Source organism: Tetrahymena thermophila (assembly GCF_000189635.1).
Source record: "Tetrahymena thermophila SB210 genomic scaffold scf_8254767, whole genome shotgun sequence".
NCBI lineage: Eukaryota > Ciliophora > Oligohymenophorea > Hymenostomatida > Tetrahymenidae > Tetrahymena > Tetrahymena thermophila.
The window spans coordinates 832-18,788 of NW_002476526.1; the positions used below are offsets into that span (position 1 = coordinate 832).

At 20.0% G+C, this 17,957-nt stretch overlaps 8 protein-coding genes across 8 annotated transcripts in view; 6 read left to right on the forward strand and 2 right to left on the reverse strand. All coding sequences in view use genetic code 6, as the record gives it.

Annotated features, from left to right (window-relative positions):
* Positions 1-3,329: 3,329 nt before the first annotated feature.
* Positions 3,330-3,995, forward strand: TTHERM_001386048 (transmembrane protein, putative; the record flags this gene model as incomplete). The annotated part of the gene is made up of 1 exon (XM_012796097.1): positions 3,330-3,995. A coding segment is annotated over one exon (666 nt), but the record flags the coding sequence as incomplete, so codon positions are not given.
* A 1,461-nt stretch (positions 3,996-5,456) lies between these two features.
* TTHERM_001386049 (hypothetical protein) lies at positions 5,457-6,152 on the reverse strand (the record flags this gene model as incomplete). Its single annotated transcript, XM_012796098.1, has 1 exon — positions 5,457-6,152. One exon carries the CDS (start codon positions 6,150-6,152, stop codon positions 5,457-5,459), a length of 696 nt encoding a protein of 231 aa, XP_012651552.1.
* Positions 6,153-6,304: 152 nt separating this feature from the next.
* TTHERM_01386050 (40S ribosomal protein S5) lies at positions 6,305-6,907 on the reverse strand (the record flags this gene model as incomplete). Its single annotated transcript, XM_001009990.3, has 1 exon — positions 6,305-6,907. The coding sequence occupies one exon, from the start codon at positions 6,905-6,907 to the stop codon at positions 6,305-6,307; it is 603 nt and encodes a 200-aa protein (XP_001009990.1).
* Positions 6,908-10,349: 3,442 nt separating this feature from the next.
* Positions 10,350-11,716, forward strand: TTHERM_01386060 (14-3-3 family protein 14-3-3 beta/zeta; the record flags this gene model as incomplete). Its single annotated transcript, XM_001009991.2, has 2 exons — positions 10,350-10,694; positions 11,318-11,716. 2 exons carry the CDS (start codon positions 10,350-10,352, stop codon positions 11,714-11,716), a joined length of 744 nt encoding a protein of 247 aa, XP_001009991.2.
* A 1,137-nt stretch (positions 11,717-12,853) lies between these two features.
* TTHERM_01386080 (zinc-binding dehydrogenase family oxidoreductase) lies at positions 12,854-15,247 on the forward strand (the record flags this gene model as incomplete). The annotated part of the gene is made up of 6 exons (XM_001009993.2): positions 12,854-12,938; positions 12,992-13,739; positions 13,808-14,179; positions 14,266-14,544; positions 14,616-14,861; positions 15,127-15,247. The coding sequence occupies 6 exons, from the start codon at positions 12,854-12,856 to the stop codon at positions 15,245-15,247; spliced, it is 1,851 nt and encodes a 616-aa protein (XP_001009993.2).
* A 172-nt stretch (positions 15,248-15,419) lies between these two features.
* TTHERM_001386090 (zinc-binding dehydrogenase family oxidoreductase) lies at positions 15,420-15,748 on the forward strand (the record flags this gene model as incomplete). The annotated part of the gene is made up of 2 exons (XM_012796099.1): positions 15,420-15,571; positions 15,622-15,748. 2 exons carry the CDS (start codon positions 15,420-15,422, stop codon positions 15,746-15,748), a joined length of 279 nt encoding a protein of 92 aa, XP_012651553.1.
* Positions 15,749-15,757: 9 nt separating this feature from the next.
* Positions 15,758-16,258, forward strand: TTHERM_001386101 (transmembrane protein, putative; the record flags this gene model as incomplete). Its single annotated transcript, XM_012796100.1, has 1 exon — positions 15,758-16,258. One exon carries the CDS (start codon positions 15,758-15,760, stop codon positions 16,256-16,258), a length of 501 nt encoding a protein of 166 aa, XP_012651554.1.
* Positions 16,259-17,522: 1,264 nt separating this feature from the next.
* Positions 17,523-17,957, forward strand: part of TTHERM_001386112 (hypothetical protein) — a gene marked incomplete at both ends in the record, with an annotated part of 551 nt that continues 116 nt past the window's right edge. Inside the window, 2 exons of the mRNA XM_012796101.1 lie at positions 17,523-17,643; positions 17,703-17,957. The exon at positions 17,703-17,957 is cut by the window's right edge and continues 116 nt beyond it. Of these exons, the coding sequence (XP_012651555.1) occupies positions 17,523-17,643; positions 17,703-17,957 (376 nt within the window). The remainder of the gene's footprint in view (positions 17,644-17,702) is intronic.

Genomic DNA, 17,957 nt, shown 5'->3' on the forward strand with positions numbered 1-17,957 from the left:
GATTGTAATATTTTTAATTATAAAAGTTAATTTAAAACATTAAAGCTATTTTAATTTATTTGATTAATTTTTTTTTTCTTTTTAATGTGATTTCTTTTTTTTTTCATTCTTTGCTAATTTTATTAATTATTAATTAATCTTATTATTTCATAATTTTTCTTCATTTTATCCTTCTTATTAACTAGAGTGAAATGCCTATTTACAAAAGGCAAAATTTAATATATCTTAATAACATAATAAATAAAGCTGAATTAGCTTTAAACAGCTTTATTTTTGAGTTTTTAGAAAGCTTTAAATTCACAAAATGTAAAATTTGAAATAATATATACCTTATATTCTAAAAACATATAATTTTTTTTTTGAAAAAAAATAAATTTTGAAAAATTTTATATAATAAAAATTTTTAATAAATAAATATTATTAATAAATAATTAATTTATTTTTCGAATAATATTTGTTTTTTCAATAAAAAATGAAAGCAAATATACTAAAAAAATAATAAATAAAAAAGCAATTATAAAATATATATTATTTTTGAAGTAAAATTAAATTAGATAAAATAAATTTACTAAACACAATTTATTTAGAATAATAAATTCAAAAAGGAATAAATTAATTATCTAATATTTTTTATAAAAAATGCAATTTTAAATATCTTAACAAACAAATATCAGCAAAAATTTCAATAAAAAAATACAATTAATTCATTAAAAAAGATTTACCTTCATAATTTAAGAAAAAAATTAAGAATTTATTAAATTTTATAGATAATTATTTGTTTGTATTAATGTTAGTTTTAACCAAAAATAATTAATTTGAAGACAAATAAAAGTTAGTTCTTAATGGTATTTTATTTTGTATAAAATGAGATATTATCTTATCTAAATCAAAATAAATAATAATAAATTAATTCTATTTATTTATTTATAAAACAATTAACATTTTATTATCTATCTATTTATTTATCAATTCCATAAAAATGGAAAATAAATAGGAAAAGAAAGAAAATTTATCATTTATATTAAATAAAATAAGAAGATTCTTTATAAAAATTATTAAAAATTCATTTATTTATTTATTTATCTATCTATTGATAATGTAAATAAAATCAGCTTTGATGTATAAATTAATATCCTTATCTTATTTGTTTATTAAATTTAGTGAAAAGTTAATTAAATGCTTTCTTTGTTTTTCTTTCAGAATTTAAAGCGAATTTAATAATTGCTATTTACTAACTTGCTATTAAAAAACAAAAATTTAATGTAATTAAATAGATCTTAATGTTTAAAATGGCTAACTTTTTTATATTATTTAAATGCAGGATTTTTTATATTTAATTGTTAAGTTTAAACTATTTTATTTTTAATTAATTCATTCATTTATTTATTTATTTATATTATGTTAGTTAATTGTTTTATTTTATTAGTTTTTTAATATTTTAATGTTTTTTTGTTTGTTTTTACATAGATAGATTGGTTTTTATATTTTTTGTATTTTATTTATTTATTTTAATTTGTTAGCTTTTTTTAATATGATTTTATTTTATTTTATATTAATTAGGTTTCAATAAGTACGCTCATCAAAAATATTCCTTTTCCTGACTATTCATTTAGCTCTAAATATCTCCAAAAATCAATCTACTTTTATTTTATTTAATATATTATTTTTATTATCAAAAAAGAATTTGTATCTATATGTTTCTCTGTTTGTTTTGATATTCCATTTGTTTGTTTTTAAAACAATTCAATAATATAATAGACTAAGCGCTTATTTTATGTAAAAAACTTAAGTGAATGGCACAGTTCATTCCGGGCTTAAAAAACTTATTTTGTTTGCTATGTCTATTATTTATTTTATCGTTAGGATATCTAACTATATCATTTAATTAATTAATTATTATGTATTTTTTTCTTTTTTATTCAAATTAATACTAAATCCTTATTAATTGACGTTAGATATTTTAAAATCTTTCATATCTTTTTCAATTAATCAAATTAAGGAAATAAAGAAAAAAATTAAAATCAAAGATTATCAAAAAATCTAAGATTTTTAAAATACGAAATACAATAAAAAACTTAATTAGGATTATTCTTAAATAAATACAAATAAAATCTAAATCATTTATATACAGATAGATAAAAAGAAAGGGACTTAGTAACTAAATATTTTATTTTATTTTGTATATGCTCTAAAAAAAAATAAATGAATTAAAGTTTCTTTTAAAACTTAGAAAATAAATCATTATTAAAAGTATATATTATTTATCATAAAATAATAATGTATGAAATAGATTAATTAATTTTATAATTTTGATAAAGAGAAAACAAAATAATAATTTAATTCTTTTAAATATTTCTTAAAAAATATAACTAACTAACTAACTATTTCATCTTGAAATTAATTACTTTGACTGACTGTTCTATATTAATTTAATTATAAATAAAATGATTAAGTAAGCAATTATAATTTTAAAAATTACATTTAATTAATTATTATAAAAATTAATTATGATAAAAACATAAATAGAATCCCTTCATTTACTTATTCTAAAATTAATATATATCTATTTATTATTTATAAAACATTCATTATGAAAATTTATAAAGTAGAGATAAAAGAAATAAATAAATAAATTAATCAACTAATAATTAATGATTTTATTTGATTAAATGGTATAAAAATGATCAAGTAAATTGATTAGTTTGCTATTAACTGTTAAATTACTTTATAAAATTTTATTTCTAATAAACTGATTTAAATAAAATAGATACAATATATATGATCTACTCTCTCTTTTTGAAATTATTAAAACAAAGAAAGTAAATAATGAATTATTATTTAATATTATTTCACACAATAAATAGCTTTAAAAAAAATAAAAATAAAATAAAATAGATATTTAAACTATTATGTTTTACTATTTATTTATTAATTTATTAAAATAAATAAATAAATTATTAATTGCTAAGCAGATGATAGCATAATGATAATATAATATGGTATGTAGAAATGGCTTAATCGCTTATTTATCTTATTATTTTATAGGGTATAACAGTGTGTATGTTATTAGATTTTATTCTTAAGCAGATTTTCAAATAGAAATTGTAAATAATGTTATAATTTAAAAATGTTATTATCATAAATCGATCTATTATACTTAAACTAAACAAAATAGTAGAGCGAATTCTGCCTAATTATATGTAAAATATTACATTTTTTTGTTTATAAAAACTCTAAATATTAATTTTTTTTATTTATCCAAGTGATTTTATACACGATGATGAAGTTTAAGCATGTTAAAATTTTATTGTGGATATATTTAATTTACTTTAACTGTAAATGCGTCTTAGTTTCCATTTTATTTAAAATGGTTAAATACTATTAAAAATATCTAAATTATAGATAAAAAATTATAATTTGTTAAATATTCTCGCTATTTAAACAAATTTTAGCTATAAATCTAGAAATTTACTTCTAAAAAAGAAATTGTTGATTTTATTTAACATTAAGATGAAATAAGATAAAGTAAGTATATAAATAAATAAATATTTGATTTTCTAGCTAAATCTTTTTACAAAAATAAAAAAATAGATATTAAATTTAAAATTAGAAAAAATAAAAAAAATAGAAGGGCGTACCCTTGTTAAGTAAAGTATCTAATTTTTGTTTGTTTGTTTCTTTTTTTTTTTTTGATGTTATTTGATTTGATTTTAATAATTTCTTTTATTATTTTTTGTTTTTGTATTTATTATTTGTTTGTTATTTATTTATTTATCTCTGTTCTGTCTGTCTGGCTCTTAATTTCTTTTATTATTTTTTTTTATTTTTAATTAATTTTTTAGATTTAAATTTATTTTTTCTTTTTATAATTTTTTAAATACTAAGAGAGAATTCGAAGTATATCGAAACGAAATAAAGAGTAAATCTATATTTTTAAGCTTTTATTTTTTTAAAATGCTTTTTTCCAAGAGAGGTGTGATGATTTGCAAAGGTGATGTATATAATTTAGGGCTTAAAAACTATTTCCTTAAAAAATTTACGGAAGCATTTTAAAATTTATGGAAATTATTTGATTGTATTAAATAATTTAGCTTAAAAATATCAGAAAAACTATCAATCTCATGTCGATGATATTTCTTTATGCATAATTAATTTTTATGAATAATTATTGTAATTTATTGATTCTAAATATCGCTTTAAAAACTTTTGAATCCGTGGCTAGATGGCAAAGGTGATGAATTAATTTTGTGAGCTTAAAAACTTGAGAGAATTTGTGAAATTACAATAATATCTACATTTTATTTAACTTGCATTCTTCTTTTTCTTTTACATGATCAAATTATTTTTCATTTGTATTTTATTAATTAATTAATTATTTATTTATTTTATTAAAAAGAAAAGCTTTGATATTACTAAATCCAAAGTGATTTTTGTTATTTAAATTAATTTCAAAATCATCTTTTCAGAAAAAACTTCAAAACAAATCATAAAAAGAAATATCAAAAGACAGAAAAATTTAATTTATTTTGATAAATTATCCCAATTATTTGAAGTTAATTTTGTTATGCAAAATAATGACATATATTTCAATTTTGCCTTGTATTATACTGATTTATTTGTATTGTATTTAAGATTATAAATTTGATTGTTTTATTTTTCTTGTTTGCTTTAACACGATAAATAATATAATTTTATTTATAAAAATCTTATCTAAGTATTAATGAATGATCGGTTTAAAATATTATGAAAAATAAATACTTGCAACTTTTCATTTAAAAAAATATTTTTTAGAAACTGTAAAAATAAATAAATAAATAAATAAGTATTTATTTAGTGAACAAATGAGTTTGAATATTTTTTAGATAAAGTAATAGAAAAACCTTATTTTAATTGTATAATTTAAATTGAGTTTCATTAAATCAATTAAGTAGTTAAAAATTGAATGAGTAGCAAAAATCTAAGAGTAAATTTAAATATTCTAATTTTAGATACGAAAATAAGTTAAAAATAAATGAAAATCAAATGTTTAAAGTAATTAATAAGTTTAATTGATCTCTTTATTTTAGTGAAAATTAATATCAAAAATATCCATCAAATTAAAATTAAATGTAAATCTATCTTTTTAATGCAAATAAAACTGAATTAAAAATTATATCTAGATAGATATCCAGATAGATAGATCTATCTCTCTTTCTAACTAAAAAATATATATATATCTATCTATTATTATATCTAAATATCTGCTTTGAGCAAACAAACTAAGAGAGTATATTTATTTAATGTTATTTTGTTTGAAATTTGCATATAATAAGATAATATTTAATAAGTAATTAGTGTAGTAGAAATAATTTCTACTGCTCATTGACAGAAAAATTAAATAACAATGAGCTAAAACAAATAAAATTTTAATTCCATTCTTATTATTACTTAAAAATAAACCAAAATAGGTTAACAAATCAGTAAGATATTTAATTCAAAAAATATTAAGTCTAATTGAGCTAATAAAACCGAACCGAAGTAAATGATATATGAATGATGTGTGTGTGTGTGAATTTTTTTGCTTGCTACTTTCTTCCTTTTTTATTTGTTGTTTGCAGGAGATGAAGATTCTTTAAATACAAAATCAAAGCTGAACAAAATAGTATCTTAGAGTAAGCTTTATTTTTTGCTAAAATAATAACCTAAAGAAACAGCTAGGTTTGTTTACTTGTAAATTGATATAAATTGTAGATAATCTCCCTGTTAGTTTGTAGTTTTTGTTAAAACTGATGGCTTAAATGCTAGCTATTGGCCTTTTGATTAATTGCTTTTTTGAATGCTTTACTAGCCTGGCTAGATATATGATTTTGCTAGCTAATTTTGGTAATAATATCCCTAATTTTAACTTTTATTATATATAGAGGCTTTATTTATTTATTTGTTTGTTTGCTTCTTAAAAAAGTCAAAGGAAGAAAGAGCTTAGAGAATATTAGTTCGATTGATAAATTGAGTAGATAGATTGAGTCGATATTCGGTTTTTTGGCTACCTGAAATGCTAAAAAATATGTGCTAAATAAAATGAGATTAGATAGATGGATTAGTTAGTTGGATGAAAGTGAAGATTGTAGTGAGATAGTAAGGTTAATATCTTAAAAGTCATATTTAAATAACATAAGCTATATTCAACTTCAAAAATATAACATATTTATATGATTACAATTTAAAAAGTATAATAAATTATATGCTTCTACTGCTAATTGTGAGAGATGGTGAATGCAAAAATTTATATATTTTTTGCTTTTTTTCTGAAAAGCTAAAAGTTCGCTCATCTGTTACCCTTAGCGACCTTTTCGATTTCGTCTTTCTTTCTAATAGCCCAGGAAGATTGGGTGTTGTTCTTTTCAGCATTGATGATTTCATCAGCTAAGGTTTCAGCGATAGATCTCATTGATTTGAAAGCAGATTCTCTGCAACCCTTAATGATGAAATAAATAGCAAGGTTAACTCTTCTCATGGGAGCAACGTCGACAGCTTATTTTCTGACGACACCAGCAGTACCGATTCTGGTGGAGTCTTCTCTGGGACCAGCATTTTGGACGGCACCAACGAAAACTTCCAAGGGGTTTCTTCCGGTAACCAAGTGGATGATTTCAAAAGCGTTCTTGACGACCTTGATGCAGAGAGCCTTCTTACCAGCGTTTCTACCGTGGAACATAAGAGTACCAATTAATCTTTCAACAATGGGGCATTGAGTCTTTCTGAACTTCTTGACTTGATATCTGCCAGCAGTGTGGGGAACGAAAACTTGGGACTTGGTAGTGGTACAAGCAATGTAGTTTTAGAAGCAAGGATCTTAGATCTTGACTTCATCGTAGTTCCACTTACCGAAAAGTTTGGGTTGGGTGGCAAATCCTTTTTCTACAGACATTTCTTTGAAATTTTATTTTTTTTCTAATCAAATTATCTTTTCTTTATTTTTGCTTTTCTTTTAATTATCTTTTTTTAACCTCCTTTATTTGATTTCCCTTCACACAATATATATTTTCGTATTTTTTTTAGTCTTTAAGGCCTCTCTTTTTATCTATTTATTTTTTTTGATTTTCATCTTTATTTCTTTCATCTTTCCTTCTCTCATTCATTTTCATCTTCCTTCTTCCTCTTTTCGCTTTATTCATTCATTCATTTCTTTATTCATCTGCATCTATCGCATTTTTGCTAACTAATTTCATTCATTTTATTATAAAACATTCATTCACTTCATCTTGCTTTTAGTCTTGCTTGCTTCAACTCTTCTTCTTAAAAATTGGTTTCATGCAGAAATATAAATAGATAAATACATACATACATACATACATACATACATACATACATACATACATAGATAGATGGATTGATTGATTAATTCAATTATTTCCTTAATCGAATGAATAATTCAATGAAAAATTATATGAGCGATTTGATTCAATGATTGCTATCTTTTATTAATTTATTTATATTCTTCTAGCTCATGTTAATTTGTATATAATTCTTTTGCTTTTAAATTTTGTTATAATATATTAAAATAAACATCAAATAAATTCTTGCTTGCTTGCAACCAATTTATTACCCTACCTACATTCAAATTTCTACTTTAAATATTTTTTTCAATATTTAACATAGAATGATAGTTATTTTAGCTTTTTTAAATTAATTTTAATGAAAGAAATTAAATAAAATGTTAAAGTGGATAAAAAAAACATTTTTAATAAAATAAATCTAAAATTTTTATTTTAAATAAACAAATTTTCATAAATATATTTCTAATATCATTTCATGTTTATTTAAAATGTTTGTTTATATTCTTATTTAAATAGTATTTTGAATTTGAAAATTCACATATAATAATGAGTTTGTTTATTTGCATCACAGTTTTTAATTTAAACTATAAAGCAAAAATTTATTTAGAATTTTAACATAATTTATTTTCTGATATTTTTATATCAACTAAACCATTTATTTATATCACTACATTGACAAATAGAGTTTAATATGTATCAAAAGATTAATAATTTAAGTTTTATTTGCATTCATGAATTTAAAAATATTTTCTTTATTTTACTTTTGTGATTGGTTGAAAATATTTAACAACCAACATTCAAATCAAAATTCATTCAATTTTTGTTTAATTATGTTAATATAAGTTGTACAAAAATTCATTCAAAGTTTAAATTCATTTTATTTTGATAACTAAAAAATAAGTTTAATTTAAAAATGAGACTAATTTAAAAATTTTATAAATATTTATTATCTTTACTTAATCATCCTACTTAAAAAATAATTTAAACAAGATCATTAAATTTAAAAAATTAATTTTTAGCTAACTAATAAAAAATACAATCCAATCCTCACATAAAAGTAAAATTTTTATTAACCATGATAAATTGAGATATGAAATTCAACATTTTTATAATCGAAATATATTAAATAAATATGAAAATCAATCTTCTATTCCTTCTTACATCTAAAGAATAAATAAATAAATAATCAAAATAAAATTATTTTTTTTATAATGTTTAATCTAAATATCTAACTCAATCAAGCATTCTTTGCAAAGAAAACTCTCATAAAATACTTAAAGTAAAGTATTTTGAAATTCTGAATAACTTTTCTATGATAATTAATTATTATTTTTGTGTTGTTGTTTGAGAAAAATATTTTAAAATTTGTATTTAAAAAAGAAATACTTTTGTACTAAAGTTATAGTTAGCATCAAACAAAAAAGATTTATCTCAACAAAAATAATAAATTTGATTATATCTAATTGAACATATTTAATATTTTACTATTTATATAAAAATAAGGGTTATTTTTTAACAAACAAACAAACAAAAAAACAAACAACCTACTTTTATTATAATACTCAAGAATATTTGAACACTATTTATTTATTTGCTAATTAAATCTTTGAAACTAAAAATCTTACATTTTTAAATGTTTATAATATTAGAAAATAATTTGTTGGATCAAACTATATCTTTTCCTAATTTTTATATAATATTTAGTAAAAGCAGCATTAAAATTACTGCAATTAATCATATTACAAATTTGATAATTCAATGAAAAATTTCACAACCTAAAATAGTAAAAAAGCGATTAAACCTTCAAAAAAATAAATAAAATCATGAGGATTACTTTTGAACACAACTAACTTACAATTGCAAAAAGAACCACATATGGCTCTTATTTGCTTTAGTAAAATAACATATTTTTAAATCTTGATTTGTTCATTTTCAGAATCTCTACTAATTAACTAATTTTGATAAATAATATTGATTGATTATTTTATTACTATTGATAGCAAAAAATAAATCAAAATAACTGTTTAAAGCATTCATTTGTTTGTGATTAATTATGCTTGATTGTATTTATATTTGATTAATTCTGATAAATCTTATAATTATTCAAAATATTTATTTTATTTGCAAGTCTTTTTAAAACAAAATAAAATATATTAAAAATTTCATAAATTAAGAGCAATATTAATTATCCTATCCTCTCTAACAAATATATATATATTTAGTATCATAAAAAGAAATTATTTATATTAAACTTTTCTTTTTTTTCGATTGATTTTTGTTTTAATCAAATAAATATTTTTTCACATAATTAGAGGTAATATTTTTGTTACATTAAATTAATACATATTATATATAAATCTCATGCTTATTATTTTATTCTTTATTACTAAATTATCAAATAAAATAGCCAATCTGCCAGTAATTTTATTTATTATTCACCTAGATTTATAATTAGAAAATATTATAATAGTATCTAATTTATTATTTTAACAAAGCTATTAAATTTATCTCTTAAGCAATCATAAATTAGCTTTAAGTAAAGAAAATAACTTCTTTACTAAGAAGAGAAAAAAATTGTTTGTTTTAAATATTTCAAACATTAAAAATGTAACATTAAAAGCTAGCTACAAATATTGATTTTAATACTAAACAAAAAATATCTCACCTACTAAATAATGAAGTAAGGAAGCATATTGGGTGTATATAATATTACTAAATTTTATTTTCAATTACGTAAAATTTTAGATTAATTTTCTTTGAAGTTATAATAAAATAAGGTTGTTTTATAAAAATGTAAAAAAATGTTGAATATTATTTTAAATTTTGATTAATTATTAGAGTTAGGTGATGATTCAAAAGTTATAATTTTACATATGTCGTCTAATTGATATTAAAATTTAGAATTAGATTTTGATTATAAAATTAATAAATAGTCGACGCTAAATTAATAGAATTGATTTCAATATAGCTTGCTAATTTATTTCATAAAAATATATTTTTTAATAAATATAAAACTGAAAAAAATATCATAAAATGACTAATTAATTCACTAGACAAGATTTAATTCAGCTTGCTAAGTTATCTGATAGAGCTGAAAAATACAATGAGATGATTACCTACATGTTATTAGCTTCTAAATTCAATTAAGATTTCTCAGATGAAGAAAGAAAATTGTTTACTTTTGCCATCAAAAAGTCAACTTAACCAAGAAGAACTGCATGTACCTTTATTTCAAATATTTAAGACAAAAAAGATAAAGAAGATGAATAATTTCAAAAATGCTTACAAGCTTTTAAGTAAAAGATTGCAAGAGAATTAATTTAACTGTGTGATGATATTTTAGAAGCTGTAATCCACTCTCTGAATAACAAGATATTAGTAACTAACTATATTTTATCTAAATCGAAAACATTTTATTTTATACCAACAACTAAAAAATTAATAAAATTTGCAAGCATTTCAATTAAAAAAAATAATAAAGAATCTATAAAATTAATGAAACCTTATTTAAAATTTAACATCTATAAAAATAATTTTTACTTTAACATTGTATAAAGAAAATAGAATAAGCAAACACAAATATTTTTTATAATTAAATATATTTTTAAAAACATAAAATTTCACCAAATATATCTTATCGATCAATAGCGATAGTGAATAATAAGGCAGTAAATATTAAATATAATTAATTTCTCATAAGATTAGAAATATTTAAATCAACACGTTTAATATTTTCGTGAGTTCGCTTGAATTTTAATAATGGTATTTTTAATTTTTAGCTATGAAGCCACACATGCTAAAATAGTTTTTTAATTGAATATACTGATTTTAATTAGAAAATACCAAATATCTGTCTGTTAATTTATTTTACTTAATTAATTAAATTATTAATTTTCAATGAAGAAAACAAATCTTTTATTTTAATTGAATTTGTAAACCTAAATTAATAATAATATGGATATTTTATTTAATCTAATAAATTTATTTAAATTTTTGTAAAGACTGTTGAATCAAAAGTTTATTACTTGAAGATTAAAGGTGACTGCTACAGAATTTTGGCTGAGTAAGATTTTGGAAATACGCATGCTTCTGATAATGCGTTTGAAACTTACTCTTTAGGCTACGACATAGCTCAATAAAAATTATGCCCTCTTAATTCTATTAGGCTAAGCTTAACCAATAATTTTTGTGTTTTTTACTATGAAATAATGCGGGATCCAACAAAAGCATGCTTAACTGGTCAGAAATTAATTAATTTAGCTTTAGATCATGCAGAACTTAACGGATGCGAAAGTTGTAACAATTTTACAGCAACTAAATCAGCTTTATTTCCTTTGGTAGACAATATTAAATATTGGACATTTATATAATAGGAAAATTACTTTGTTGAAGAACTTTGAATTATATAATAAATATATTTATTATCTATTTTTGAAATTACATACTTTATTTTACATGTATTTGCTTTAATAAAGCTAAAAATATTATTTTTAATTTATTTACTTATTAAGAAACCTAAAAATAAGCTTTTTAATTTATTAACTTAATAAGAAAGCTAAAAATAAGCTTTTTAACTTATTCTTTTTATCTATTTATTTATTTATTTATTTATTTATTTATTTATTTATTTATTTATTTATTTATTTCACTTATTGGTTTTAATTAATAAAGTATTTAAACGATTTATCAAATAAAATATAAAAAAACCTTTTAATCAATTGAAATATATTTTATTACTGCAAAAACCTGTTATATTTATTATGTTTCAAAATAGTTTTTACTTTTAATTTGATTTTAATTAGATTCAATGTTTTTAAATCCTTTAATTAAGCTTTTTAAATAGTAAATTATTAAAATAACTTTATTTATCTAAATTATGATAAAATATATTTTTTTCGATTATCAATAGCATATTTCTACTTTTCCTAACATTATTATGTCATAGATTAGCTTAAATTATCTACATAATTACCTGCAGTGAGTATATCACTGAATTCCTGATCAAATAATATATTGTTTAAAATAACTAAATATATCAAATTAATTAATTAATTTACACTTATTAAAATTAAAACAAAACCTAAAATTAATTAAATGCTTTGTGATAGCGTTTTTATTTCTGTATTAAATTTGTACATACATTCATTTTTCTAAACATAAAAAATTCATAGTATGTTCTTAATAGTTTTGAGTGCCATATTCTTTAAGATTCAAGAAAAAATTATTTTCGAGAAAGTGAATTTCATTTTAATTTATTTCAATTACTTATTTATGCTTTCTAGCAAATTTTCTATTTTAAAAGTGTTAGAACAAATAAGGAATCAGTTAGAAATAAAGAATCAAAAAAATTGCATTAATTAAGCATTTTCTAATATTTTAGAAAAGATACTGACTAAAATTTATAAAAAATTAGTTTTTATTAAGACACTTTAGTAATTAATTTTTAGACACTTTAACTATTTTCTAAGGTACTTTTATTTATTTATTTTAATAAGAATTTAATATTTAATTTAAAATAAAAACAAATATTAATTAAAATGGAAGAAATATCTTAAGGAAAACAATAATAATATTATTATAAAGTACCATTATAATAAAGTCATAGAGAAAAACACATTTTCTGTAAATTTTATTTAAGACTCAAGCTTTTTTATTGATTTGATTATTAAAATTAGTTATTAGCGAAGACGACTCAAATATTTACAATCATGCACAAAAAAGTGTTCAAGAATACATTTAAAAAAATAAACTTAATTGGCTTGTTTCCAGTTACGATTTTTAGAAATATTTAAGTAATAATTAGTTTTAGGATAGAATTTGTGGAAGTTAATATCTATATGAAGATATTGATAAAAAATAATTATATCTGGATTAAGACCTTACTTGTACTGAAAGGACTCTTATTGACTATTATAAGAAATATATTCATGTTTTTCAATAAAAATTTGGGACTCATATCGAAATTTAGATTAAAAATGGAAGTAAAGAAATGTAAGACTACTGGTCTTCTTACCTTAGAACGACTATTCTTGAATAGATATTAAATGAGATCATTTTATTATCAAGAAATAAAGATGTTTCGATTATTTTATTCATGCGTCCTTATTAGTATGCAACTTTTACTGATTTAAAGAACGAATTTGATAAAGTAAACTCTCGATGCAACTTCTTCTATGTAAATATTGGAGACTATGATTTAAAAAAGTTTTCTCTTTTTGCCTCAGCTATTTAAAAAAACTATTCAACATAATAGCTTACCCATAAACTTTGCTACGCTTACTAATAATACTTCAGTGGAAAAGATTTAGAGTTGTTCGATTAAAATAAACACTCATTTATTGCAAAAGCTATTGAAGATATTATTCCATGCTTACATTTTCATGAAATTGTAGAAGTTTAAGTCGAAGTTTATTAATATTATTGGTCATAACTTTCTAAATAAGTAAATTTATTTTTATTTTTAATAGAAAATTTATTAATTTATTGATTAGGTAGGTTATTTGTGGTAGTTATGTAATTTCGAAAGAAGATCATGGGGATTAAATCAAATTTTAATACAATTCTAACGAATTTTTAGTTAAAGAAAGAAATTTGGATGTAGATGAAATGATTAATATATTTTCTACATGGGTGAACGATTTACTTGTTAAATATGGTCTAGAACAGATAGATCAAAATTAAATATAAAAGACTATAGATTTTTTAACTATGTAAATGGAAGAGATTGTTAGATAAATTAATATTACAAACATTCCCTTAAATAAGCCTGTGGAGAATATGAGTGTGAGATAACGTCTTATTGCTTAACAATCTAACTGTGTGCGTTACAATATGGCTGTCCTTATTAAATCACTTTCAAATTTGTTAACAAAAGACACCATCTGTAAAATATATTTATTTCATATAAATCATTTGAGAGTATTAATTTTTGATAAAGGTGAATGAAAAGATTTAAAATTGGAACTGAAGTTGGAAAATTTCACTAAAGAGCTCTTGCTATGAAAGGAATTGATGTTGAAGCTTTTCAAAAGATGAAAAACTTTTTTATCGAAGAGTTGTTAAGAGTGAAATCTTCTATTAGCTATGAAAGTGATTATGAAAAATCCTTTTTTTCTCTTGAAAATATGAAAGATATATTTCTATAAGAAGATATTATTGAAGGTTTTAAGGAAGTCAAAAGCTAACATCATTTAATATCAGCTTTTCCATTAATTGGTTTGGGCGTAAAGTAAGTTCTTTCTATCTAATTAATTTCAATTTTTTCAAAATCTAAATTATTTACTTATGTAAATAAAATAGACTTTAGAGATCAGATGGGTCTATGATAAATCCATATTTAGTTTAAATCCTTGATATAGCTAAGATTAATGCTAATGTAGACACTGTTTCCATTCAAAATACTCCAGATAAAGTATTAAACTTAAATGCTGGCTTTTATATGGGAGCTGCCACTGGATATAGAATTTGGTATCCTTAATATACAGAATATCAACCAAAAAAATAAGTTTTGGACAAAATTTTCCAGACATAGCTTTTTTATTATCAGTAAATTTAATAAAATAATTATTTGATTATAATCAAAATTAATTTTCTAAATGAAAAAAACTCCTTCATTTTTAATCAATTTTTCATCAAAAAAAATTTTTTTTAAATTAAAATTCTTCAAAATACAAAAATAATAAATAAATTATTTTCATTTTTATTAATTTGTAATAAAAAAATTTATTTCTTATATTTCCTTTTTATTTTTTATTTAAAATTTCACATAAATCTATTTTTTATTTTTACAATTGCTAAAAATAAATAAAAGATCTGAATAAATTAAAGAAAAAATAGATGCAGTCGTTCCTTTATTTAGTCCAAAAGATTATGATCTAAAACCTTTATTATCTACTTAGTTTTTCCCATAATGTGGATACATGCTTTTCTGAATGATACTTAGCTCTTTTAGCGAATCTTTTAATATTTTTACTAAATCAAGAATAGTCTACTTATGTAGCAGGACTTATGGATAAAATTTACCATTCAATTAATATTGTTTATGGAGATAAACCCTTTTTTAAGGCTTATTGTTAAATGCTAATTAACTAACCAAGATAAACTATGGTCACCTATCATTAAGGACATCCTAATTAATGCTAAGACCCTTCAAAAGCGCTCGTTATTTTTTTTTATCTTTACAAGAATGGTGAGCTAAAAGATCATAAAAAGATAAAATAAATTTTAGAAGCTATTTTGTAAGAAATAGTTTGCAGGTAAATTTTTAAAAATTATAATTAAATTTAATTAAAATTTTATGGTAAAGGGGAACAAAAAGTCTAGAGAAGCTTCACTCATACTTTGGGATTGTTGGATATGACAATTCTGATTTCAAAAAAATAGAATAAGACATCATTAATAATGTTGTAGGAGATGTTAGTAGAAAAAAATGAAGAAAAAATATGAAATAATATGAATATATTTAAAGTAAAAGTTTAAAATAAAAAAATGAGTTAAATTAACAAACAAAAAAGCAAATAAATAAATAAAAATAACATAAGCACAATAAAAAAGAAAGAAAAAAATCAAATATAAACCTAATAAATATATTAAAAGAGTTAGCTAAATTTTATTATTAAAAAAATATCAATATTTGGTTTCTTTTATTGAAAAATATTTTTTTGCTTCTTTTTAATATTATTGAAAATATATTTAAATACAATAAGCACATAATTACTTTGTATACATATAATAATATATATAGCCCATCCATAAAAAGTAATAAATCTATTTATATTTTAAATTAAATTATATTAAAGCATATTATGTCATATTATTCAAATATATTTATATTTATTTATTCTTCCTTTTTTCACAACTTTATGATCAAAAAATCCAAAGTTTTAAGACAACTAATCTATTTGATTTATGACACTTTGCTTAGAATTATTATAAACTATTGACTAAGTTGCCCCTTTTAATATAAATTAGTGTAAATAACTTGAAAAAATAAATACAATAAAGTTTTTAAATAAAATAATATCTTTTAAGCTAATAAATAAAAAAGACAGAACAAAAAAAATAAAAAGAAATCAAATATAAAGCTAATAAATAAATTAATTAATTAATTAATTAAAAGAGTTAGCTAGCTAAATTGTTGTAAATTCATTTTTATATTAAAAAAATTGCAATCAACAAGTAAACTATTTATACCGAAGATCAAGTGTCAAATCTGAGAGATTAGTGCACTTTCCTAAACCAGAACCTAAGCCTGATGCACCTTCGTCACCAATTTTATTTTCACTTTTTAAATTTTGAAGACAGACAAAATATTGTTAATTAGTTAGTTCGAAATAAAAAATTAAGAAAAAATATAAAATAATAAGTAATGAATTAAATAATTAATTCAAGTAAAAGTATAAAATAGAAAAATAAATTAAATTAACAAATAAAAAACAAAGTAAAAAAACATAAGCAGAATAAAAAAGAAAAAGAAATCAAATATAAAGCTAATAAATAAATAAATTAAAAGAGTTAGCTAGCTAAATTGTTGTAAATTCATTTTTATATTAAAAAAATTGCAATCAACAAGTAAACTGTTTATACAAAAGATCAAGTGTCAAATTTGAGAGATTAGTGCACTTTCCTAAACCAGAACCTAAGCCTGATGCACCTTCGTCACCAATTTTATTGTCACTTTTTAAATTTTGAAGACAGACAAAATATTGTTAATTAGTTAGTTCGAAGGAAAAAATTAAGAAAAAATATAAAATAATAAGTAATGAATTAAATAATTAATTCAAGTTAAAGTTGAAAATAGAAAAATGAATTAAGTTAACAAATAAAAAACAAAGTAAAAAAACATAAGCAGAATAAAAAAGAAAAAGAAATCAAATATAAAGCTAATAAATAAATAAATAAATTAAAAGAGAAAGAGTTAGCTAGTTAAATTGTTTTAAATTCATTTTTATATTAAAAAAATTGCAATCAACAAGTAAACTGTTTATACCGAAGATAAAGTGTCAAATTTGAGAGATTAGTGCACTTTCCTAAACCAGAACCTAAGCCTGATGCACCTTCGTCACCAATTTTATTGCCACTTTTTAAATTTTGAAGACAGACAAAATATTGTTAATTAGTTAGTTCGAAGGAAAAAATTAAGAAAAAATATAAAATAATAAGTAATGAATTAAATAATTAATTCAAGTTAAAGTATAAAATAGAAAAATGAATTAAATTAACAAATAAAAAACAAAGTAAAAAAACATAAGCAGAATAAAAAAGAAAAATAAATCAAATATAAAGCTAATAAATAAATAAATTAAAAGAGTTAGCTAGCTAAATTGTTGTAAATTCATTTTTATATTAAAAAAATTGCAATCAACAAGTAAACTGTTTATACAAAAGATCAAGTGTCAAATTTGAGAGATTAGTGCATTTTCCTAAACCAGAACCTAAGCCTGATGCACCTTCGTCACCAATTTTATTGCCACTTTTTAAATTTTGAAGACAGACAAAATATTGTTAATTAGTTAGTTCGAAGGAAAAAATTAAGAAAAAATATAAAATAATAAGTAATGAATTAAATAATTAATTCAAGTTAAAGTATAAAATAGAAAAATGAATTAAATTAACAAATAAAAAACAAAGTAAAAAAACATA